Source organism: Leptopilina heterotoma, unplaced genomic scaffold (genome assembly GCF_015476425.1).
Source record: "Leptopilina heterotoma isolate Lh14 unplaced genomic scaffold, ASM1547642v1 Lhet_46, whole genome shotgun sequence".
Taxonomy (NCBI): domain Eukaryota; kingdom Metazoa; phylum Arthropoda; class Insecta; order Hymenoptera; family Figitidae; genus Leptopilina; species Leptopilina heterotoma.
The window spans coordinates 1,158,767-1,186,382 of NW_025111092.1; the positions used below are offsets into that span (position 1 = coordinate 1,158,767).

At 24.6% G+C, this 27,616-nt stretch overlaps 1 protein-coding gene across 7 annotated transcripts in view; it reads left to right on the plus strand.

Annotated features, from left to right (window-relative positions):
• Window positions 1-27,616, plus strand: part of LOC122507326 (whirlin) — a 240,588-nt gene that overhangs the window by 75,259 nt on the left and 137,713 nt on the right. For all 7 annotated transcript variants that reach the window (XM_043619982.1, XM_043619986.1, XM_043619987.1 and 4 more), the window contains one exon: window positions 5,771-5,901. In XM_043619982.1, the coding sequence (XP_043475917.1) occupies window positions 5,771-5,901 (131 nt within the window). The remainder of the gene's footprint in view (window positions 1-5,770; window positions 5,902-27,616) is intronic.

The following is a 27,616-nucleotide window of genomic DNA, read 5'->3' on the forward strand; positions in this document are numbered from 1 at the left end:
TCACTATCAAAATTTTACGATTTGGAGTAATCGATATCTTCATGTTTTATAATAATTTAAATTTCCATGAAATTTTTCAAAAAAAATTAAATTATTTACAAAAATTTTAATAAAATCCTTCCCGAGAATTCAATTATTTTTACAAGTAATAAAATTTTTAACATGAATTTAATTATTTAAAAAAATGTAATAAAATTCGTTCTAAGAATTCAATTAATTTCATAAATAATACAATTTTTCATAGGATTTCAATTATTTTTAATACAATTTTAAATAAATTCCTTGAAAAATGTAATTATTTTCAAAAATTGTTTGCGCAAGAATTCAATTTTACTTCACAAATAATGAAATTCTTCTCTGAAATTCAAATATTTTCAAAAACTATTATTTTAATAAAATTTCTTTTATTTAAAAAAAATGTAATAAAATTCGTTGCAAGAATTCAATTATTTTCATAAATAATATAATTCTTCACAGCATTTAAATTATTTTTAATACAATTTAAAATAAATTCTTCGAAAAATGTAATTATTTTCAAAAATATTCAAAATTTAATTATTTTTGAAAATTATTTAAATATAAAAATACCTAAATAATTTATTGAATAAATGAATGTTTTTCAAATTTGAATCCTCATAAAGAATTTTATCAACAATTTTTTAAATAATTGAATTTTTTCGACGAATTTTAAAAAAAATTTTAAGAATAATTACATTTTTCGAGGAGTTAGATTAAAATTGTATTAAAAATAATTGAAATTCTGTGATGAGTTTTATTATTCATGAAAATAATTGAATCTCGGTAAAAAATTTTATTATTTATGTAAATAATTTAATGTTTGCTTTAAATTTTATCAACAACTTTTTTAAATAATTGAAATCTTTAGAAAAATTTTGTTATAAAATAGACGATATTGAAAATGACTGAATTGAGGAAAATTTTTGAAATTTTTGAAAATAATTGAATTTTGGAGAAGAATTTTATTATTTTTAAAGATATTTGAAATTTTGACGTGGCATTTTAAAAAATTTTTGAACATAATTAAATTATTGCGAAGAATTTTATTACTTTTGAAAATAAATTGAATTTCTGCAATCATTTGTAGCTTCTAAATTCAATTTTTTCCAGTACTTTAATAAAAATATCTGATTTCCCTGATTTATGACAACCCTGGAAATGTTAAAATATTTTTAAAAGAAAAAACTTGCAGAATTTCCAGGGGGTACTTCCATGGAATTTTTCGACGTGGGTTATTATAAATGTTTTGTTATCTCTTCTTTGTAATATGGAAAGTTTTTGTAAATGTTTTATTCACGAAGATCGGACAACAAAAACATCTATAATTTACATATTGAATTAAAAATCAAAAAAATTTAGTAATAATAAACAATGAATAAGTAGAAGTAATTTAATAGGTAGTTTAGATGTTAAATAATATTTTCAATTAATTTTTTTAATAATGTAAATATTAGATATAGTGATAATGAACCACTGAGTTTTGCCAAAAGTTATTTTTCTTTGTGTACCATCTATTTTATAATATATGCATTCGCACTTGTTTTTGAATATATTTAATCCTTTTTTTCATTAATAATCACCCATTTTATCACACATATATATATTTATCTGTTCTCTTTATTAAATGTCCACACATGGCGACCTGATTTACGTTAGATTTGCGAACGACTCTTCTAATAAAAGACCAAAAGGTTGGAGGTCACTGGAATCGGGTCTTGAGGAACTCTGATTTTCAGATTACAAGTGAAATTTGTAGACACACTATGATTTTATCTTGTTTCAATTTGTTCTTGTGCTCTGATTAAACTACATACTGAATAACCTAGAAATCCCTGTAATCTACGAAAATATGTTTTATTTTTCTTGAAAAATATAGAAGAGTATTTTCTATTTCTTAAAATTCGCCAAAACAAATATTGTAGGAAATATACAATAAGTATTTTTATAAAAAAAGGTAATAACATTGTTGGTACTCAACTAATATATGAACTAATTGTATAAGATTTAAAATTCACATTTTCCATTTAAAACCAGTTTTTTTAAAATTCAATTTATTGATTGAATTTTAAATAAATTTACTTTCTAAATTTGAATTAGTGGAAATGAGTCTACTAATTTACATTAGTAAAAATATCGACTAATTTTATAGTCGCTTTTTTATACAAAAAGTTAATAGTAAAACACTATTCAAATATATACTAAATGAAATATAGTTAAAAATCTATATACTGAGAGAAAATATTTGTTGGGGTTACAATTTTTTTTACAAAATTTTTAGTTAGTAAAGTAAGCTTCTGCTAATTTATTGATCGAGGTTACAAGTTTTAGTAAATTTGAATCAGTGACAGACTTTTTGCTTTTGAATAAGTAAATTTTACTAATAAAGTAGTGTAAATTACTATTTATTAGTAAAATTTACTAGTTCAAAAGTCAGTCAGTCATTAATATTCAAATTAGTCAAAGTCATAAAGACAATGTCAAAGTCGAATTGAAAGTAAAAGTTAAAGTCATAAAGTCAATGTGAAATTCAAAATTTAATTAAAAGTCAAAGTTAAAATCAAAAAGTCAATATTAAAGTCAAAATCGAATCGAGAGTCAAAGTTAGAATAAAAAGTCAATATCAAAGTCAAAATCGAATCGAAAGTCAAAGTTAAAGCCAATGTTTAGTCAATGTGTAAGTCAAAATTTAATTAAAAGTCAAAGTTAAAGTTAAAAAGTCAATATTAAAATCAAAATCGAATTAAAAGTCAAAGTTAATGTTAAAATCGAATCGAAAGTGAAAGTTAAAGTCAAAAAGTCAATGTGTAAGTCAAATTTTAATTAAAAGTCAAAGTTAAAATCAAAAAGTCAATATTAAAGTCACAATTAGAGTCAAAAATTAAAGTTAAAGTTAAAAAGTCAATGTCAAAGTGAAAATCGAATTTAAAGTCAAAGTTGAAGTTAGAAAGGCAATGTCAATGTCAAAATCGAATTAAAAGTCAAAGTTGAAGTTAGAAAAGCAATGTCAATGTCAAAATCGAATTGAATGTCAAAGTTAAAGTTAAAAAGTCAATGTTAATGTCAAAATCGAATCGAAAGTCAAAGTCAAAGTACAAAATTTCACCTCTGTAATATTATAATTAATATGTATCGTAAGGGACCGTCCATAAATTACGTAACACGTTTTTAGTGAAATTTTGAACCCCCCCTCCCCCTATGTAACAAGTTGTAACAAAATCGTTTTACACCCCCCCCTCCTTATCAATGTTACGTAATTTTTAAAAATATTTTTTTACTAACGTTTTTCGAAACAAATTTGTTTATTACTGCTATTTTTAGTATTTATATCGTACAATAGCAATACAAAATTAAGTTAAATATAAAAAACATTTAGAGGAATAATTTTATTAATCATACTGAACAACCAAAAATATAACATTGATTTTTTAACAATAAAAATTGTACCTATATTATTCCCAAGAATCGGTTCGCGAAATGATTCGATTTTTACTTATATTGAAGTGGCGGCAAGGGACAGCTTTTCAAAAATTTATCCATTATAAAGAGATTAAGTTCCTTATAAATATTACGTAACAATGATGATTGACCCCCCCCCTCCCATGTAACATATGATAACATTTTCTCGAACCCCCCCTCCCCCCTAAACGTGTTACGTAATTTATGGACAGCCCCTTAATCTTATAATATAACAATCAAATGTTTATATTATACCAAATAAAAAACCAATAATATTATAAATTATAATCAAATATAATTGAAGGAAATGATATATAATCAATATAATTTTATAACAATCAAATGTTTATAACAAATATATTACCAATACTTATAATTAACATAATTTTATGTATAGGTATTTCATTAAAAATTAAATGTTGATAACAGTATACAGAAAATTAGTGAAAATTTTTACTAACTTGAATTACTAGATTTTTCACAAATTCAAATTTAGAGAATATTTACATTTTTCTATTATTTTTTCTCTTAGACGACTTGTTTTTTTAAAAACAAATATGCAAAGAGTTTGCAATAATAAAAGAGAAAGAATTCATATGGCACGAATTTCTGTGTTTAAAAAAAAGAAAAAATTTCAATTGCCAAAATGCTTTCCAATTTAAACTTCTCTCTTTCTTTTCATGCATTTGACAAGGAATTCTCTGTCAAAAAGGAAAAAATAAATAAAAAAAATATAATAATTGTTAAAACAAATTTATGTGATCGATTTCAATTAATGAATATTACTCTACTTGAGATGTTTTCAATTTATTTAAGTCACAATTTTTTTTTGTTCCGTTACATATTTTTCCATTTGAAAAATTAAGATTCTCGTTTCTTTTCAATTTTCACAATTTTCCATTTAAATTTCTGTTTACAATATATTTGAAAGTGCAATTTTTCAATGTTGAATTGTTTTATCTTTCAAGTGAATTTGTTTGAGTCCTGCGGGGGTGGGGAGAGGGGGAAATGGGTCGAAACAACAAAATAAAATGTGTCAACTGCACATGTAAATATAAACTCTTTTTCCCAAGTTTCGCTCTATAATACTTATGATAAATGGAAAGTAGAATTTTTTTTTGAAAAAAATGAAAGAAGTTTCAGTGGATTTTTCTTTAAGTTTTATTAGAAGGTTTTATTTTGGTTTCTTGGAGCTTTTTTTATTTTGTTTTATACTTATTTTTTATCCATTTATTAATTATGTTTATTTATGAACTTATTTTTTGATGTTTTATTTTTCACTTTTTATCCATTGTTTATTTTTTCATTTTTTGCTTTTTAATTAAAAAAAATTTTTTTTTAAATTTTATTATTTATTTATTCTTCTACTTCTTTTATTTTATTTTTTGCCTTTTATTATTTTATTTATTATATTAATAACAATTTATTATTTATTCTTTTACTTTTTTTTGTTTGTTTACCTTTTATTTTATTAACTGTTTTTTCTTTTATTTTTTTTTATTTTTTAGAGACGCGTGAATATTGTGCTTTCAAATTAAATTTTTATAATATTTTGAAAAATAATAATTCAGTCAAAGTAGAATTTTTTATAAAGATTTAATTATATTTAATATTTTGCTAATTAAATTTTTCCGATATGAAAATTGTGTTTAATTTAAAGTTTAAACTCTATGTAAAATTTTGAATAAATTAAAAATTAAAATAGGTAATTATATAAAAAATAAAGTAAACCTTATAAATTTTGAAGCAATAAAATTGATGAATTAAAAGCATATAAAAATAAAACATAATAAATTTTGAAGCAGAAAGAAGAAAAAAATTTTCAAAGTAAAATAAATTTTATAAATTTGAAAAAAAACTGGGAATTCGAATTGACTAATTAATAGAGGGAAAAATTCATGAGAATAACATGTATTTGAATACAAATTCGCTATTGTTTTTAAATTGAAATGAGAAAAGTTTGAAAATTTTGTGGAAAAATGAAAAAGAAAAAGAAAAAGCACGAAGGAATCCTTGGATGAGGGATTAGTTAGGACTCTGTAGTGGAATCAGTGCCAATTGAGTTTATGGAACGAGATAAATTGAAAGACCTTGAAATTGAAGCTTTTCTCCCGATTGCATGAACATTACGTTGAGTGGAAAATGCAATCTGGTTTGTTGAATGCGCACATGGGCGCCATGAGTGGAATGGATTAGTGCACATTTTTCCGATTATTATCATTATTATTATTATTACATAAAATATAGAAACAGCTATTTTATAGAGACTAATGGAGAATATGTGAATTGTTCTCAGGAGTGGGAGTCTATATTTCGAGGGTGGAAGAGGGTTCGGTGGCCGAACGTGCTGGACTCAGGCCAGGAGACACCATCTTGGAAGTGAACGGCACGCCCTTTCGGGCTGTCACCCACGAAGAAGCTCTAAAGGTGAGTTTTTCTTTCAACTTTTTTTTATTCTTCTTTCTTTTCTTTATCGCCTCTTCTTCATTATATTTAAAAAGTCTGCGGTTTCGCCGACAATATATATATATATATTTTTGTCATTATGAAAAAGAGACTCCGCAATCGAATCAATTTTCAGCTACAATGAGAAAAATACCAACTTTGACTACATTTTTTTTTGTTATGCAAAATCGACAACTGGGTTTTTGCAGTTTTTTTTAAATGTAAGCTTCGTATATAAAAGATGTTGAAGAAGGGAAAAAAATATGACTGTAATTTTTATAATTTTATAAAAATTATGATTATGGGGATTATTAATAGTAATTAAGTAATTACTATTTATTTATAATACAGTGAACTATGAATAAAAATGCTCTTTTGTATAGAATTGGTTGAAAGTAATTATTGTTACTTTGAAAAAATTATCTGATTTAACCTGCATTGTATGTATTGTAAATTAATATTATATGTGACCTGGACTTTAACGATCGGAAAAATCGATTTTCACTTTTTGGGTGATTCTTATAGAAAAAGATAGGCTCCTTTCAATGGAATTAACCGAGCATCTCTATCTTCATTTACTTTTTTTTACAAAAGCGCTTTAAAGTAGGGCACATTTGGTTAAAAAAGTAAAAAATATCAAGAGAGTAAAAATTTATAAGAATTGATCGGATTTGTTTGAAACATTTTGCAACTTCATCAGGTTTGCTTGATACTCTTTTTTCTGGTCTTTGGGGTCACTGATCATGAATCTAAAATCAGGGTTCCTACAGAATCTAGAAATCATGGAAATGGTATGGAATTTTTAAAATTTTTAAAATGCTTCTGGAAATCAGGAAAATTATGGAAAAGACCTGGATTTTTTTATAAGTTTCTAAATTTTTCCTGTTTTCCATTTTTTCTTTTCAATAATTTTATGTAAGCTGTAACTTTTCATTGCAGTCTTTTTAATTCGCGCGGGAATATAAAGCCTCGTTCGTGAGTCGTGACACGTATTAGAAATTTTAAGATAATATACATTTTACGACGCGGAAATTAAATTTAAAATTCCACTGGAATTTCCTAAAAATTTGATCTGGAAATCATGGAAAACGTATGGAATTTTAAATTCGGATTTCTGTAGGAACCCTGTAAAATCAAATTTTTAATATTCAAAATGTCGGATCCAATATGGCGAATGAAGTTTAAAAAATTAGTTGGATTTGCAGAAAACTCATTATTTCGGAATTTTCGAGGGTCGTTGATATCTAATTTGTCATTAGATTTTTAAAACAAAAAATTATAAATTCTACTGTTAACTTAAAAGTATCATATTGCAACGAATTGATAAAAAAAATGTGGATCAAATAAAAAATTGATCCAAATTTTTGGTATCAATTTAATCCACTTTAGTATCAATTTGATATTTTTAAGAAAACTGTGGCCCAATTGGGCTAAATCTGATGCTAGATTCATAATCAATGACTATAAATAACCCCGAGTACCGAGTTTCAAGCAACATTGAATCAATTTCCAAATTTTGTCCGACATATTGGATCCGACATTTTAAATTTCGAAAATCTGACTTTAGATTCATGCTCAACGATCCCAAAAACTTCCGAGTAACGAGTATCAAGCAAATTCGATGAACTTGCGAAATGTTTCATAAACGAATACATTTAATTCTTACAGTTTTCGGCGCCATATTGGATCCGCCATTTTGAATTTTGATTTCGGACGTAAGGATTCTTTTAATTGTCGAGGTCACGTATATTAATTCAAAATTATAATATATATAATAATTATAACTATAATTATTAAAATAATAATTATATGTAAAGAGAAATTTTTTGAAAGTTTGTAATTGATTAATTTTTAAGAAAGTTCAAATTCCTGACATAACCTCAAACTAAAGAAGCGGTTTTTAACACAAAATAAATTTCAAATTTTGTGTTTCTTCTATAAAGTTAATTATTAAAATTTCAATTTTTATCTTATTTAGACAAACAATAGCTCATTTTGATTTATTTTGAAAGATTCTCTACAATTCTCTTTGTTTCAATTAAAATTTTGTTTAAAAATCTAAAATGTACAAATTTTATTTTTTACTTGTTCAATAACTTTTGAACAAATTATTAATAACAAAATACAACTAACAGAATTGTGAAGAATCTTTCGAAAAAAATGAGTCATAATATTTGTAAAAACTGAATGAAAATATCATTTAAAGAAAAACAGAATATTAAGATCCCTGAAGTTAGCGTCAACGCTCAGAGTCGAAAAACTTTTTTTTTGTGAAAATGAAAAGAATAAAATAAAACAATTTTTTAAGGTTTCAAATTAAAAAAGGATTTTGAGATATCAGCACTTGAAGACCCGCATGTACAAGAAGAAAAAATAGAGGATTTTGAGAAAAGTAGGGGTAAAGAGCTCCAAAAAAATTTTTTGGTTACTTTTGATATCGGAGTGGTTTTTAATGTATTTTTGTCCTCTGAATACTGTTCCGGATCCTGAAATAATTGTCTAGCAATTCAGGATTTTGAGGAAAGTGTGAGTAAACAACTAAAAAATTGTTTTGAAAAACCCTAAAAATAATTTTTTTTGGGTCTTTACCCCCACTTTTTTCAAAATTCTGAACTGACTGGTAATTTAGAAACTTGAAATCGTGTACAATGGACAAAATTACATTAAAAATCAGTCCGATATAAAACAATACACCACATTTTTTTTGATAATTTTAGGAATGGATCTTTCAAAAGGTAAAATAAATTTTTATTTGCAGTTTTATTTGAAGATAAACATCACTTTTTGGTTTGAGGTGATGTATAATGGTTTGAACATCCTTAATTTATCAAGTTTTACGTAAAGAATAATATCGATATTTTTGAAAGGTGCGGTAAATATTTTGAGGATTTATATTATAATGTTATCTAAACTGCAAAATGGAAATATGACATTCTTTTCTTTTTAACTTTTTATTTCTGTCGTTTCTTTCAATTTCATAAAAGGAGTTTTTAATTACGGACATTTATATATATATTTTTTTTCATAACACGATGAGAATATTCTGTGGTAGAGAAAATTGCCGTCTTTTTTTTTTCTTTTAATGACAAAATGTAAACGTCATATAAAATTTTCAGAAAATTAACATTTTTAAGACTTTTTTTATACAAATAAGAAGAAAAAGCTGCATTTTTATGGTTAACAAAAGAATAGTATTTGAGTTGGAAATTTGAAAACAGAAATTATCAACTTATTTCGGAAGAATACATTTTTACACTTTCTTATTCGTTAAGAATTGAAAAATTGTAATTAGGTATGTACATTTTGCTTTTAATATCTATAAAGTGTAATTAAATTTTTCAATCCTTACAAATGAAAAAGCAAAAAATTTATTCTTTCGAAATAAGTTGATAATCTTTATTTGTCAGTGATTTTCGATTTTTGAAAGCTATACTTTTTATTTCTATAAAATAAACTTTTTATATCTATAAAAAAAAAATAATTCTATATTATTTTACGGGACAAAAATGTTTCAATTCCATTTAAAATATTTTTATATGTTGAAAAATGTCTTTCTACTGGATGCACCTTCTTTAACTAAACGATTTCTCAAGACTGTCATTTTGAAAAAAAAATTCACATAAATTGTGCACATCTATCAAACTTTTTATCTAAATGTCTAACCTTCATATACATATATGTATATTATAGAGACGAATTTTGCAAGTTTATGAAATGAAATAGTAAAAGAAAGAAAATAGAAAAAAGAAAAGAAATTTTGTTACAGTATAACTTTTTGCTTATCGAGGACGATATACTCTGAATTATATTCGAACAATTTGTAATTCAGAATATCGATTTTTCGACGTATGAAAAAAATATATTTCTGTTATAAAAGAAAATTTTCTTTGAAGTAATTTTGTGAGCAAATGGCAGGTCTCTGGAAGGTGGAAGGTTAGTGTTGACGCTCAGTGTCGAAAACTATTTTTCTGGGATAAAAAAGTCACTTTTGATATAGATTCATATGCGTCTAGGGTTTATTTATCAGAATTTAGTTTAATAGAACAGTGTTTCAGTGTAAAATTTTTGAGAAACTGCTTCATTTTTTTCACTGTTTTCTTGAAAGTATCAAATTGATTCTAAAGTGGATAAAATTGATAACGAAAATATAGCTAAATTTTTTATTTGATCCACATTTTTAGTATCAATTCGTTGCAATTTGATTCTTTTAAGTTAACAGTGTTTGTTTTAGCACATCAGTAATTTTGTCGATCACTTTTCTCTTTAAATATTTAATAAATTGAGCTGAAATTTTGTACGAAAGTCTAAAATACAATAAAGAAGAGCAATGATGTGCAAAAGTTTTAATAATTTAAAAATAAATTCAAATAAAACACTTTAAAATTATAAGTTGTCTCGGTCACTTTTAATCAATTTCTCGTCATTACCGATTTTAAAGTGTTTTATTTGAATTTATTTTTAAATTATTAAAACTTTTGCACATCATTCTTATGACTGTGCAATCATGATCTTCTTTATTATATTTTAGACTTTCGTACAAAATTTCAGCTCAATTTTATTAAATATTTAAAGAGAAAAGTGGTCGAAAACATTACCATTGAGAACCTAACAATCACATGCTGTTAAAGATCATTTTTAGGGTCGACGCTATCTTCACGATAGCGGTAAATTATAATTAAAAAATTTCAAATTTTGTTGAATATTTTGTCACATTATTAAGTCGTCTACTTTCACATCCCTAACTATTTCAATATAGTAGGGTATATGAATGCGACATCGAAGTTTCATGTAGCGCATAGTTTCCGGAAGTAAGTTCCAGCTTCTCCAGTTTGCGCGTCTTCCATAAGACGTGTGCCTTACTATATATATAAAGTTACCTCGTTGGCAAACACGGTTTTCGTTGAACGAAGCAATTTTCAGATCGATCAAATATCAAAGAGAGAGTGAGAGAGAGAGATACGCTTCTATATATCTTGAGGGCTGCGTCTGAATAAGGAATCCAAAAAAAAAGAGAGATGAAAAAGTAGGGAAAGCATGGAAAAGGAAAAAAAATGTAAGGGAAAATGTGTGCTCTCGGTGAATTTTAAAGCGTGAATACCATGGCAGTAGCTTTTGCATTATGTAGAGAAAATAAATGACGGGGTTTCATAGCGCCAAGACGACTGGCGCCGGGACGCACTATAAAAGGCGACAATGATGTTCCTATTCATTTTTCTCCTTTTCTCCCGCTATCATTTTCATCTACAGTAAGAAAAGCTATCCGTCAGTCATAGGAAAGTATGGGAATCGCATAAGTCTGTCTCACTCCCACTCATGGGATATGACTGACGTGCTAGGTTTTCGTACTGTATATAGTTTTCTCTCCAGTCATTACATTCTATTATCAGTGAAAGTTTATTTATCGGAGAATTCCGTGCTTTGAATTTATTTGCGATCAGCTTGTTTTCGCAAATTTGGTTTTGGATTGTTTTTGTTGAATTACTGACGATTGGCTTTTGACTCTCTGCTGTATTGCTAATGACCATTATGGTCAAGAAACGTCAGGTCGGACAACTGAGATTTACATTCTATTACGCTAGAGTGGGATTAGTTAGCAATGGTTGAGGGTTAATATTAGACCAATTTTTAACGCCACAGATAAATTTTTGCAGATAAATTTTTTTTCCAAAAATTAATCAATTTTATTAGAATTTTATTTTGATTTAATATATTTAATATTTGTTTTTGAAAATATATACTTTTTTAATTTTTCAATTATTAATATTAATAACATTAGTTTGTTATGAAAATTTATGGTAAATATAATCTCGACGGATAATTGACTCTTACATTCTGTCCACTTCCATTTCGTTTGCGAGAGAGATTTTTTGCCATCTACACGGCCGATTGGAGAATTTTATTTTGGCGCGAAATTCAAAATGAAATAAATGAAGAAAATAAAAATTGACTTCATATTCGTAATCAGCGACCTCAGAAACCCCTTAATAGTAAGTTTCGCAAAGATTGACAAATATTTATATTTTTCGGCCATATTGGATCCGCCATTTTGTATTTTGCAAAACTGACTTCAGATTCCTGATCAGCGACCCAAATAACCCCTTAATAGTAAGTTTCGCAAAGATTGACAAAAATTTATATTTTTTCGGCCATATTGAATCCGCCATTCTGAAATTTCGCAAATGTCAATAAGGGTGAATAAAGTACGAATAAAGAGATATGTTTTGTGCCAAAAATAAACTATTTCTACTATGAAATTAATATTTTTTTAGCAAAAAGTAAAATTTTTTTTAAGCTCCTCGACTGCTTTAACGCGACGTACAAGTCCACCATCTTGAATTTTTTAAAAAGGCCACCATGCAAATAAAAGTAGCTGTTCCAAGCTTTAATTTAAGCCCTATTTTAATTTTTTTCGTTGAAATTAAAAATGAACAGATAGGTGGTAAAATTTGACATAGAATGCCCCATTAATATATCAAAATGAGTATTAAAATTAGAAGCCACAATTTCAATTTCAAATGAAATATAATTGAATGATATCATCTAGATAAATATATGTAATTATGTATAGAGAGAAACAAGTATGGAGTATAGAGAAAAAAAAAATGAATCACACTAGTTGAAAATAGCTAAATTGCTTCTCTTATTTAACGATCCTCTCACAAATTGAATCTGTATACGTGTTCTAACTTGCTCGTTTAGGCAATCGATTTTTGAGATATTCTCTTGCTCCATTGTCTTCATCTTCCGAGGAAGCAATCCCTTTCTTCCTATTGTCGCTCTATTCCACACCCTTTACTCTCCACTCTGTTTTGTGTCTGTGTAATCTGTTCAACTCCCGCTTTCATGCGGACAGATTAAAGATATACTTCCTTGATGAGTTTCAATGATTTTCCTGCTTTTTGATCTTTTTCACGTCTTTAGAATATCAAGTCTTTCAACTTAAATAATTAAATAAAGAGAGAAATAAAATAAAAATAAATAATAATTAAAGAGAGAAATAAAATGAAAATAGATAATTAACAAATATGAACAAAAATAATTAATAGACAAAATAAAAAGTACATATAATTAATTAATAAAAGAATGATTAATAAATAGAAAAATAAGAAGTAAATAAATAATATATACAAAAAAAAATCTATAATTAAATCATTTTAATATAATTTGAGAATAAAATATCGATTTGTAAATTATGTATAATTTTCACATTAGTTTAAAAACATTTTTTTGTTAATTTAACCTACGTAAACTTTACGTTATTATAGAAACAGTAAAAGTCGACTATATATTTTTTTTCAAGTGAAAAAAAGTGGACAAGATTTGAATTTCGCGCCAATATTTTTCAAACTGTCCGTGTAGATGGCGAAAGATCTCACTCACAAGCGAGATGAAGTGGACAGAGTATCAGGGACTCATTGAAAGCAATTAACCATGAAGAAAGCAGCCATTGTATTAAAAAACTAAAACTTGGATTCATAGGCAAATTGAAAAAAAAATATATACCTGTTTTTTGTTTTTAATTTTCAATTATTTAACAACAATTGTTTAAACAAATTAATAAAAATTTATCAATTTTCAAAAACTATTAAGGCTAGTCAATTTTATGTGGAATATTAAGAAAGTTTTGTATGGGTCATATTTTTCTCCAAGTCGTATTTTGTTTATAAAATTGGTTATAAACAAATTACGCTAGATAAAGAGTGTTCAATCCCAAGCTTAAACAAATGGATTTTAAGTAAAATTAACAATTGGATTCATAGGCAAATTGAAAAGAAAGAAATATACCTGTTTTTTTGTTCCTAATTTTCACTTGTTTAACAACAATTGTTTAGGCAAATTCATATAAACTTAGAAAATCTTTAATAATTTATTATATAATTTGTTTATAACAAGTTTATAAATAAATTACGGCTTGGAGAAAAAAGTGACCCATTTAAAACTTTCTTAATTTTCCACACAGAATCTATTAACGTTAACAGTTTTTAAGAATTGCTAAATTTTTATTAATTTGTTTAAACAATTGAAAAAATTTAACAATTTAAGGAGGAATGGTATACCTAATCGGGCCAAAAGTTTGTGACACTTAGGGGAATTTGTAATTTTGTTATTTAAGCTACATATAGCAGTTTTTCTTATTGAAATCATAAAAGTAGACATCAATGAATATTAAAAAGTATATATTAAATAAGGAAAAGATAATAAATTAATGAAATTAATTTTTTTTATAAAAGCAGAAAATAATTTTTGTTACTGTCTGTACGAATTTAAAACCTAAGAAAATAAAAGTTACTGAAATTTTCTAAAAATTATTTTCGGATTTATCGAGTATTCCATTGCAAACTTTGAAAAAATGCTATTATTACGTATATATGTGTCTTATTATGCTGTAATATTAATGTTATTAATTATAAACATTGTCAAATAACAATTTGTAATGAGCGTATAATCGTGACAACGTCGCAATGCAAGTAGTTTGTTTTTTGATCGTTGGTAACAGTGTCAAGTGTTGTGGTTTGTTATGATTTGCATTTGTGTAGTTAAAAATAATGAAAATTTGTCATTTTTGGTACCTTTGGCGCCATCTCTTGGTTCTATGTACCACTAAACAGCTGTCACATGTGAGTTTTTATATACAGTGTTGCCACGTTTTCTCTGTTTGTCTGTCATAAAATTAGTTTTCTTCCAGAAACTAATTAATTACTTTTAAACTAATTAGTGAATAAAAAAGAACCTTCGTGATTAATAAAGCTTAAATCTTGACCTTCAAGATACAATTTTTGCAAAAAAATCTGAATGTTTTAAGTATTAAATTTTTAATGATAAACATGCAAATTCGTGCTTTCCCCATAAGAGGTAATGTTAAATTAAATAATTTTTAACCTGTAAACTATTTAGTGAAAAATTCTGAAATTTGGTGGGTAACTTTATTATATAAAAGCAAATCATTTCCCAAAATATCAAAAGATTCTGAATGTTTTGAATTTCTATATCGTGCTTTCCCCATAAGAGGTAATGTTAAATTAAATAATTTTTAACTTGTAAACTATTTAGTGAAAAATTCTGAAATTTGGTGGGTAACTTTTTATTATATAAAAGCAAATCATTTCCCAAAATATCAAAAGATTCTGAATGTTTTGAATTTCTATACCATTCCTCCTTAAAATTAAAAACAAAAAAACAAGTATATCTTTTTTTCAATTTGCCTATGAATCCAATTGTTAATGTTACTTAAAATCAATTTGTTTATACTTGGGATGAAACATTCTTTATTCAGCATAATTTGTTTATAACAATTTTATAAACAAATTACGACTTGGAGAATAATGACCCATTCAAAACTTTCTTAATTCTCCACACAGAATCGATTGGCGTTAACAGTTTTTAAGAATTGCTAAATTTTTATTAATTTGTTTAAACAATTGTCGTTAAACAATTGGAAATTAAAAAAAAGAGGTATATCTTTTTTTCAATTTTTCTATTAATCCAATTATTGAGGCGCTTAATTATTCCCCAAATGTCATTTTACCGAACTGTCATTTTAATGAATTGCATTTATTCGAACTGTTATTTTAACAAAATATCACTTTTGCAAATCGACATTTTTCCGAATTGACACATTTGCGAAAAGTCATTTTTGCGAAATATCATTTTTACGAATTGTCATTTTTACGAATCGTCATTTATGCGAACTGCCATTTTTTCGAATTGTCATTTTTACGAAATGTCACTTTTGTGAATCAACATTTTTACGAATTGTCACTTTTGCGAAAAGTCATTGTTCCGAATTGTCATTTTCTCGAATTGTCATTTTTACGAAATGTCACTTTTATGAATCGACATTTTTACGAATTGTCACTTTTGTGAAAAGTAAAAATGATATTTCGCAAAAATGACTTTTCGCAAAAGTGACAATTCGTAAAAATGTTGATTCACAAAAGTGACATTTCGTAAAAATGACAATTCGAAAAAATGGCAGTTCGCATAAATGACGATTCGTAAAAATGACAATTCGTAAAAATAATATTTCGCAAAAATGACTTTTCGCAAAAGTGACAATTCGTAAAAATGGCGATTCGCAAAAGTGACATTTCGTTAAAATAACAGTTCGGAGAAATGCAATTCGGTAAAATGACAGTTCGGTCAAATGAAATTTGGGGAATAATCAGGCGCCTCCAATTATTACTTTTTTAACCCCTTCGCAGTCCAGTTGAAAATCACTTGTGGTCCAAAAACGGTCCGAAAAAAAAGTTTACAAAAAAATATGATTTCATCATATATAAGGTTTTTGGGGTCGCTGAATTCGAATTTGAGGTTAGTTTTTGAAAATTCAAAATGGCGGATCCAATATATGGCGATCAAATATGGTGGATAATTTTAAAATTAAAGCGTTTCAAGGGAAATTCATTTCTCGGGGGTTTTCGAGGTCGCTAAATCTAAATCTGAAGTCAGATTTAAAAAATTCAAAATAGCGGATCCAAAATGGCGACTTCAAAAAAAAAATTTTTTTCAGATTCGCTTAAAACTCGTTACTCGGGGGTTTTCGGGGTCTCTGATTACAAATATGATGTCAGATTTTCAAAATTCAAAATGTCGGATCCAATTCAAAAAATTTGATCGACATATTGAATCCACAATTTAGCATTTAGAAAAACGAACATCAAATTCGAATTCAGCGACCCCAAAAAACCTCGGGAACCGAATTTCGATCAAAACGCATAAATTTTGAAATTATCCGCCATATTGGATCCGCCATTTTAAATTTTGTAAAACGAACATCAAATTCAAATTCAGCGACCCCAAAAACCCCCGAGAAACGAATTTTAATCGAATCGCATCAATCTTGAAATTATCCGCCATATTGGATCCGCCATTTTGAATTTTGAAAATCTGACATCATATTTGTAATCAGAGACCCCGAAAACCCCCGAGTAACGAGTTTCAAGCGAATTTGAAATTTTTTTATTTTTTGAAGTCGCCATTTTGGGTCCGCCATTTTGAATTTTTTAAATCTGACTTCAGATTCGGATTCAGCGACCCCAAAAATAGTAGTATGTACTTGGCTACTAAAATCAAATCATGTTTACCTAGTATTTTTTTTTTTTGAGGTGGCCATATAAGGCCACAGACGCAAAGGTGGCACGACTTTTCGTGGCCATATATGGTCCAAGGACTGTTAAGGGGTTAATACAATGTCTGGTTTCTTCATGGGACTTAATTATATAATAATTATAATAATAATAGTAATAATAATAAAAATATAATAGATGTATTCAAATAGTTGTTCTACTTTCGTTTAAAAAATAAATTAAAAAACCCTAGAGAAGAAGAGAAGGCTAGTTAACAAATTTTTGAATATATTGTATTCTTTTAATAAAGGATTTGTTATTTTAAGAAAGAAGAAGCGAAAGAAGCGTTTCTCTAGTAGTTTTATATCTCAAGAAATTACATTTCTTCGAAATTTTCATTCCTTTTAGAATGATAATTAAAATTAAACAAAAAGAAGAAATTTTACACTTCGTGTCTATCATTTATCAAGTGAAAACACTTTTTATTATTCAAATTTTCAATTATCTTTTATTGCTTCGTCTCTTGAAAATGGAATTTGAAATATAAACGTACACTTTATTGAATTTGTAAGAAACTTTATCTATTGAGAAAATTAAGTTATATAAAAAGTTAGAGCACATTAAAAAATTTTTTCTGATTTTTTTTTGTCTCTCATTTCATTTAATGTTATTTTGTGTTTTTAATTTTTTTTCTCCGCATTGATTTGTAAATTTGATTGTTGAAATTTGAGTTGAAAACTTTATGAGACGTTATAATTTCCTTTGTCGTGATTTGATGAAAGATAAAATTTATGTCTGTAAATGGAACAAAGATTCAGTATTTTATTCATTTTACGAGTAGAGCAATTTACAGAACAATAAAATTTACTTTTCCCCTATAATATATAATATCGTCGAATTCTTTTATTTCTTGTAAATAAACTACTTGTGGGTAAATGTTAATTTCAGTGAAGTAGAAATTTTGAATAAATAAATGTAGATTGCTTTTAATCTAAATGTTATTTTTTATTTTTTATTTATAAATAAAAACTGTAGTTTATAGGAGATTGAAAAAAAGTAATTAAAAAAAAGGAAAAAAAGAAATATTTTTAGGGGAAAATGGAGAAGAAAATGAAAGAAATATGAAACTAAAGCTTTATAGCCTTGAGAAACGCTAAAGTTGTTAAGGGTCTGTTATAGTGAAGTCAATATCAGAATGACTTCGACAGACTAAGTAATTCAAGGAGAGAAGAATATATTTTTACTTCTTTGATTATTTCAGCTTTTATCCCCTTTTTTGTATCTGTTATTAATATTACCGTTTTTCATTTCTTTCCTTTTTCTTATATTTTTAAAAGATGATGTATTGAAAATAATTGAATTTCTGCAAAGAATTTTGTTATTTATCGCAAACTATTTAAATTCTTCCAAGGAATTTTATTAAAAAATTTTTAAATAGTTAAATAGTTTAGAAAAATGTTATTTTAATCCTATTAAAAAATATTTTAATTCTGATAAAGAGTTTTATTATAATTGATAATAATTGAATTCCTGCAAAGAATTTTTTTAATTATAAAAATAATTGAATTCTTGAGAAGAAATGTATCAAAATTTTTAAAATAATAATTGAAATTTTTCGAGAAATTTTTATCATAATCGTATTGAAAATAATTGAATTCTTTTGATTTGATTTAATTTATTGAAAAATTTATTTATTTGTAAAAATTTTGAAAATTTTGAAAATAAGTGAATTATTTCGAAGAATTTTATATTAAAATCGGCAGTTAATATTTGAAAATTTTCTTGTTTCTTGCCATTTGTTAAAAAATTGGTGGATTTTTTTTTCATTTTTCGCTATAGACTTTTATATATAGGAACTGAGATTCTTGTGCGGTTTTTGCGACAAGTTTGAGAGCTAGAGTGAGTGAGAAATCTATCGTGTATATGGAGACCTTTTATACCGGAGATTACCTGAAGCTAGATGAAGCTCAAAGGTTTTCCTCCCTGGGTCTTTTTCTCATCTCTCTTTTCATTCTCAAGTTTCTGATTCATCTGTAATTGAAATCGGCTCTGCTTTTCTTCCACTTTTCAATATTCTTTCCCTCCTTAACCTAGAATTTATTGCAAATAAACGTATATAGAAAGAAATAATTAACGTTTCATTGAAAACTCTGTATAGTCAAGAAGAAATAAAAATGTTAACTCTCCACTTTTCTTAAAGTGAAAAAAAAATTTTCTATACTTTAATCAAATAATCGATTATACTGGTCTATTATTATACAAGTAAATATATTTACTTGAGACAAATAATTTTTATATTTAAATCAAGTATAAATTGTAGGTATTTCAATCACATTTCTTCACTTGAGGCAAATAATATTTCCAATGTTTATTTAAATAAAATTTATTTTTATTAAAATTAAAAACATTTATGAATAATGATTGAAAAAAAACTATATTTTTTCTCATAAAACAAAAATATTTCGTTTTTAAAATTTTTTAGTTTTTGAATTATTGATGAAGAAACCTAAAAAGTTTTTATAGATAAAAATTTGAATCGAAAAATATTTGTTCTTTTAAATCCTTGATTATAATAATGTTGTGCACTTTACCAACGTTTATATACTGATTTATTATTAAATTATGTTTTTAATTACATTTTAAACTAAAAAGTATAAAAGGTCCGTAAAGTCCGTAATTTGATTGAGAAAAGAAGAAAAGTTCGTAAATTGTACGATGTAATTTGGAGAATTTTAGAGAAGTTACAAATGATTGCAGAAATTCAATTATTTTCAAAATTAAATAAAATTGTTCGCAGGAATTCAACTATTTTCAAAATTTTTTAAAAACTCGTGAAAATTTCAATTATTTTTAGAAATAATTAAATTCTTCTCCAAAATTCAATTATTTTAAAAAATTTTAATAAAATTCTTGGCAAAATTTCAATTATTTTCGAAAATTTTCCTCAATTCAATGACTTTTAATATCTACTATTTTCATAAAATTTTCCAAAAGAATTCAATTACTTAAAAAAAAATTTAATAAAATTCTACCCAAACCTTTAATTATTTTCATGAAATAATAAAAGTTTCACAGGAATTCAATTATTTACAAATTTTTCATAAATTTATTCGCAATCATTCAATTATTTTCATAAATAATAATATTTTTATAGGGATTCAATTATTTTCTCGTAAAAAATAAAATTCTTTTTAGGCAATCAATTATTTTCATAAATAATAAAACTCATTGCAATACATTTCAATAATTTTTAATACAATATTTATCGAATTCCTCGAAAAATGTAATTACATATTCTTAAAAATTATATTAAAATTCGTTCAAAGAATTCCATTATTTAAAACTTTATTGATAACATTCTTTATGAGAATTAAATTTGGAGAAATTTTTTTTTGTATTTAAATAATTCTTGAATTCGAAGTTTTCTAATAAAAATTGATTTAAAAATGGAATTAAATTAAAATTTTAGATTATAATTGAATATTAAAAGCGTGAATTTTTAGTAATAATTGAATTTCGAAAAGGTTTCAAATTAAACTCTTTGGAAATCTGAATTTTTCATATTTTTAACCAACAATTAATTTTCTTAAGAAACTTTAATTGCAGTTTTTTTAAAAAATTATTTTAAGCTTTTATTTTCTTAATATACTTTTAATTGAAGAATTTACGAATAATTGAAATTTTGTAAAATTGAATTGTAAAAGAAATTATAATTAATTAATTAATTAATTAATTATAAATTAATTTGAATTTGAAAATTCTCAAAGAACTTTTTAAAAAATTATTAAAAATAATGGGATTTTATAGAAGAACTTTAGTTAAAAACACAAAAAAAAATTTAATTTTGGTAAAGTTATAAATTATTATATAAATTCAATTATTTTCAACAGTAATAATATTCTTCGCAAAAATTAAATATTGTTAAAAAATAATAAATTTCTTCTTATAGGGATTCAATTATTTTCACAAATAATAAAACTCATCACAGAATTTCAATTATTTTAATACAATTTTAATTGAATTTCTCGAAAAATGTAATTGTTCTTGAAAATTTTATTAAAATTCGTTAAAAGAATTTAATTCTTTAAAAATTTGTTGATAAAATTCTTTATGGGAATTGGATTTTTAGAAACATTCAATTATTCAATAAATTATTTAATTATGTATTTAAATAATTGAATTCTAGTAGAATTTTCTAATAAAAATTGATTTAAAAATGAATTTTAGTTAAAATTTTAGATAATAATTGAATATGTTAAAAGCAACATAGCGTAAACTTTTAGAAATAATTGAATTTTGAAATTAATTTTTTTTGAAAAAGTTTAATTGAATTTTTTTTATATTATTTGAAGTTTTTATTTTCTAATATTTATTTAATTGAAGAATTTACGAATAATTGAAATTGGTCATTTTTAATTATATTATAAAACAAGAAGAAATCGATTCATGTTTTATATTATGAAAAATTTAATTCCTAGTATTTTAAGTAAAATGTTTTCTTATTTGAATCGGACTGGTTATATTTTTGTCAGTAATTAGTCCGTAATTTTTCATTTTTGGTCCGTAAAGTCCATATTTTTAAATGTTTTCACTGATTATTCAATAATATTATTATTTTTTAAGAAAAGATTGAAAATATTGTGAAGAAGAACTGAATTCTTTTCCCCTCACTAAAAATTAGGTTTACCTTAACTACTGAAATGTCTGATCGAAATCGACCTATTCTCCTTGGAAAGCATTTTCAGCGGTAATTAATATTTCTTTTGTAATTTCGTGTCAGCTTATTTCTTAATGGAAAATTATAAGGAATTTTGTAAAGAAAATTTTTTATATAGAAATCCCCTGACTATGTAAACTTTAAATAATGATTTATCAACTTTTGTTCGTTACTTCTGGCTATAAATTAGGATTTGGGAAAAAATATTTCAAATGAGTTTCGTTCAAAAATTTCATTTTTGTAAACTAATACATTTTTCTCTAAAGTGCGATAATATTCGTACTTCTCATTATTCGTGTCATGCGATGATACTATTTTTTTCGGTCAAAACGAGCGCGCGCAATTATCAGGAGAATATTCCGGAAACTCACTTGGCGCTGGGATAATAAGCACCCTTTCACATGGACTAAACCCTAATATCCTGTTTGCAACCTAGATTATGGTACTCTCGGTCTGACTTGGTATTTAGCTTTGCATAAATGGCAGTTAAACTTTCTTTGTCTTTCTAAAATTTCTTTCTTAAGAAATTGCTAAAACTAAAAATTGCTCTGTTAAAAGGAAGTAATAATAATGAAATGAAAATGTTTGTGATGTTCCTTAGAGGAAAATTTTGGAATTTTTAACAATTTTACTTTATTTTTATATTAAGAGATAATTTTTTTTATAAAATCCTTTTCCATTTGAAAATCAGAAATAAAATTAAGAAAAATAATTTCAGTATTTAATATTATAATAATAATTGTCTTCTTTTTCTTTTTTTTCTGGATTATATAATTTTGAGAGAGGCAATTAATTAAATTGAATTACAATGATTGATTGTACTCTGAGATTTCGGTTAGATAACTATCTCATAACTCACTGTCATTCTAAATCAAATTTTCATATCAGAAATTGAAAGCTGATAAATCCTGAGACATATTTTTTGTTTTCTGAAATTCTATTGATTCATAAAGTGGCGAATTTTTTTATTCTTTTTTTTAAGATATGTATTTTTTTCAGGAAAATATTGATTTTTGAAAAAGAATAACGTTCCACTAAAATTACATGTGAAATATATTTTGATCAAATAAATAATTTATTGAAACGAAAATAATGAATTATTCATTTACTTTTACTTAAATATTTGGTACATATTTTGATATAAATGGGAATTATTCGACACAATAATTTTATTTTATTAATATTACTCAATAGGAGTATTTATATTTACTTGAATTAAATAATTTTCAATTAAATCGATTAGTTAATTTTATTTTATAAATTGAATTAATTTAATATCTTCATCGTAAATTGTGTTAATTTTATTTATTTCATAAATAAGTATTTGAATGAAGAAAGACGTTTACTTGAGTAAAATAATTTTTTATTTCTGTCACTTTCACAATTATTTCTAAATGGAAAATTTTTTCCTTTTGAAACAATAAATTATGTCTTTCGCCTGTATAACGTTCTATTTTACGCAATTAGAAAAATATTGGTGATAATTAATTAAATTATGAATGTTAAATAATCAAATAAAGTTCAAAAAAATGTTTACACTACTTTAGAAAAAAACATTTTATTCATGCAAATAAATATTTATAGGAATTAGAAACATACATTATTGAATTAAATAATTTTTATATTTTTCTTAAAGCATCATTTATTTGTTCCAATTGTAAAATTTTTAGTTTTAAATAATTTGAATTTGAAGCAAACTACTATTTATTTGCTGCGATGAAATATACTATTCAGGTCAGGTAAATATGTATTTATTTCTAATTTATAGACTGAATAAACCAGTGAATAATTAGTGAATAATAATAGACAAATAAATCATTTCATTAGATCAATTAAATGTTATTTGATCGAAATATATAAACTTTTTTTAATGTTTAAGTTTAAAGAAAATAAAATCCAATTTTTAAATTGTTAAATTGTAATTGTATTAAAAAATTAATTGTAAGATTTTAATTTTGCACTCAAATTATTATTATTACATTATCTACTTTTTTCTTTTGCAATATCGTAGGTATCATTAAAATTTGACAACCGTAACTATAGAAGCTTGTAATTATTTATCACTATATGCAACTACTAAATGTATATAATCTTTGTTAATTTGAATTTTATTATAATTTTCATCATAGATAGAATCAAAAGCTTCACATAAAATTAATAGTACTCAGCGTATAGTGAATTAATTTTACTTATCATATAATTTACAGTTAAACCATTTTAGCATATTATATTATATAATACAATAAAGTGTTTATTATATCTGATTGTTTACAAATTTATTTTATCAAGAATTATATTTTCTTCAAACCTCCAGTTATATACTTAATAAATTACTTAATAAAGTTATTTTTTCAATTACAAAAAATTATGTAAACGTTCAAAAACATATTTTAAATTTCCGGAAATTATTACATTTTTCAATTAAAGTTAGCATTTTTTAATTATATATTATTTTCTTTTTAATATTAGCAATAGAATTTTATTATAAATTTATATTACAATTTATAATAATAGAAATGATAAATTAATTGTAACGATGTTAATAAAAATTGGTAACAATACAAATAGATGTAATTATTATTTTCATTAAAAAAAATTTTAAAATGAAAACATTTTTCTAAAATAAAAATTTCTAACAAGTTTTGGTTTATAAAGTTTATTTTTTAAACAGTTTTTAATTTGATAAATATAATTTTTATAAAAATTTTTAAATTTCCAACAACTTTTGGTCACAAAAATATATTTTTCCAATAATTTTGAATTTTTAAAATAAAAATTTACAAGTTTTGGTTTCTAAAAAGTATATTATTCTAACATTTATTTTTCTTTTGCTTGACGCAGAAAATTATATAATAATAATTATATTTAAACAACTTTTCTACGACTTTCGATTTTTTTCATCTTTATAATAAAATGTACTTAAAAAATTTGTTGATTTTGATAAACTAATTTTGATTAATTACAAAAAAGAAATGATTGATCGAAATTACCGCAAAAATATTGGATTTGTTTTAAATTGAACTCTTCATCAGAAATTTAAATTGATTGCGGTAGAAATTCAAATGTTTAGAAAATAAGGATTTGAGAAAAAAATTGTTGCTCACGAATCACAAAAAAACGATTTCTACTATTTCAAACTGAACTTTATTGGAAATTTATATTCATTAGTAGAAATTGATGTTTATTAGAAGAAAAGGTATAAGAAATTGAAATTTATTAGGCAAAAAGTTTTTAGAAATTGAACTTTATTCGTGGAATTTTTTTTTAGAAATTAAACTTAATAAATTGGAAAATATTTAGAAACTAAAAAGTTATTAATTATGTTTTCGAAAAAATATACTTTAATCATGTTCCTAAAGTTCTGAACGTTTAAATGATAGCGAAATTTATTTATTATTCCTTCTTCAAATTAAAATTTTACTCCAATACTTTTGCGTCACTCAACAAAACTATTAATTATAAAGTTTCTCAACATAAATTTCAGTTTTCAATTTTAATTGCCAACAGAAATTTATATATTTAATGGAAAATATTTCATTCAAATTATTCGAATTGTTCGAAATGTACCCTTCCATTATTTTATGAATAATAATTTTTTAAGCGATCAAAAGAAGTTGCACTTCTTTTTACCTTCCTTTGATCGTTTAAAACATTATTATTAGAAAAATATTTCGTTCATTTGAACGTTTAAAAATGTGGATCATCTCTAATCATAATTTTAGGGGGTATCACAATAATAATAATAATAATTAATAATTATGTATTTAAAAATTAAATAGATACTAATGGGAAAAATAATAAAAAATTAATTTCATACAGTATTTACTGGTTATAAATTTAATTTCTTGAACTCTATTCGTATCTATTATTTTTCTGATTTTTTTTTTAATGAGAAAGAGAGATATTTGGAAAATTGAGGGAAATTTTTTGGAATGAATATATAGGTATATATATAAAAGAGCGTCAACAATCTCTTTTGTCCTATCTGAAAATCTCCATAGAATTGATTTTGAGATTGGAAAAACAAAGTAAACAGTATGACAGTTAATATCTTGAAAAAAGATGCAAAGCTTTCTGCTGTCGTTCATGCAATTCATACGGAAATATCGTAAGGACGAGACTCGCGTTGGGTCAAGGATAAGCAGGATGTGACGTCACGGGCTGCTATGAGATCGATATCCTAGCTACCGTATGGCATGGCGTCAACTCGAAACGTTATGTCTGCATATTGTCTTAATGTCTTTCTCTCACTAACGCTTTTCTTCTACTATCTATATTATGAATTTTCATAAAAAAAGAAAGAAAAAATTTAATTAAATTTCACTTTATTAGACATTTTATTAAAAAATGTTGAAAATTTTTTCTAATTTTCTCTTTTGTTGTAGATTGTTTTTTTTCGCACAGGTGCTAATGTATTTTTCTCACAAGCAGAAATTTTGCATAGTGAGAATTTAGAAAACCCACTATTTTTAAATTGGGGTTTTCTAAGGGTTTAGCCAATTTTTTTATGAATTTCTTACAAGTAAGACTCTTTATTAGAGATATATTTTTAAATAGGAATAGGGAAATTTTTGCACGGGTCTAAGTTGCTTTACCTAATAAAAATAGGAATTTAGCCAGGGTTTTGCCAGATTCCTAATTTTTCTTCTTTATCCCTCTAATAGGTCAATTTTTTCTCGGAAATATAACAATACTACCTATTTAAATCTGAATTAGTTAAAACTACTAATTATTGTAGTAAAATCTTGTCTGACTTTTTACTTCAGTAATTAGTAAAATTCAGACAAGTATCAATATTTTTGATACTTTTATAGAATTTAAGCAAAGAAAACTGAAAATATAGCGACTTTTTGACATTTACACGGAGAGAGAATATATATTAAATTTTGAAAAAATATTTTCAAATTGGGGAAAAAGTGCGACAAAGCGAAATTTTGATATAAAAAATACTAAACTTTAAAAAAAATTATGTGAAATTTAGTATAATTATATCAAATATCAAGAATATTAATTAAATTCTAATATAACTTTAATAAATTTCACAAAACTTTTTTTAAAGTTTAGAATTTTCTATATCAAAATTTCGCTTTGTTGCACTTTTTCCCCAATTTGAAAATATTTTTACAAAATTTAATATATATTCTCTCTCCGTGTAGACAAACCTAGAGCCTAAACTACTAAATGAATTTGCAAGATGAAATCTCGTTATATGTTTCAGGAAATTTCAACACATTAAGTATTTTTTTGAAATATTTGGATTTTTCACTAAAAAATGGGATTTTTTGACATTTAGACAAACGTAGAGCCTAAAAACTACTTAACGGATTTGTAAAATACTCTGGAATTTAATAAATTGGATTAAAATCTCGATGTATATTTTGAGTTTTTCTTTACTCTAAAACTACTAAACAGTTTTATAAAGTACCCTACAATATTATTAACGATGCAAAAAGTATTTAAATCCCAACATAAACATCTTTGATGCAAAAAGTTCCGCCAAGTAAAAGTTTTTTTAAAAGTCCAAACAATTAGTGAAATAAAAGTTTACCAAGTAAAATTTATAACTAAAGTTTTAATATTGAATAGTAACAAATATAAAATTTAATTTAATGATTCACATAAGCAACTAATAACATCTAATTATTCGTCTTAATAAAAAATTTCTATTTGAAGCAATTTTAAGATCTTTGCGTCAATACTTTCATTAATTACAAGTCAGAAATAGTATAAATTGATTCCAAGATCTTAAAATTGCTTCAAATAAAAATTTTTTATTAAGATGAATAATTAGATTTTAAAATTAAATTTTATATTTGTTACCATTCAGTATTAGAACTTTAGTTATAAATTTTACTTGGTAAACTTTTATTTCACTAATTGTTTGGACATTTGCAAAAACTTTTACTTGGCGGAA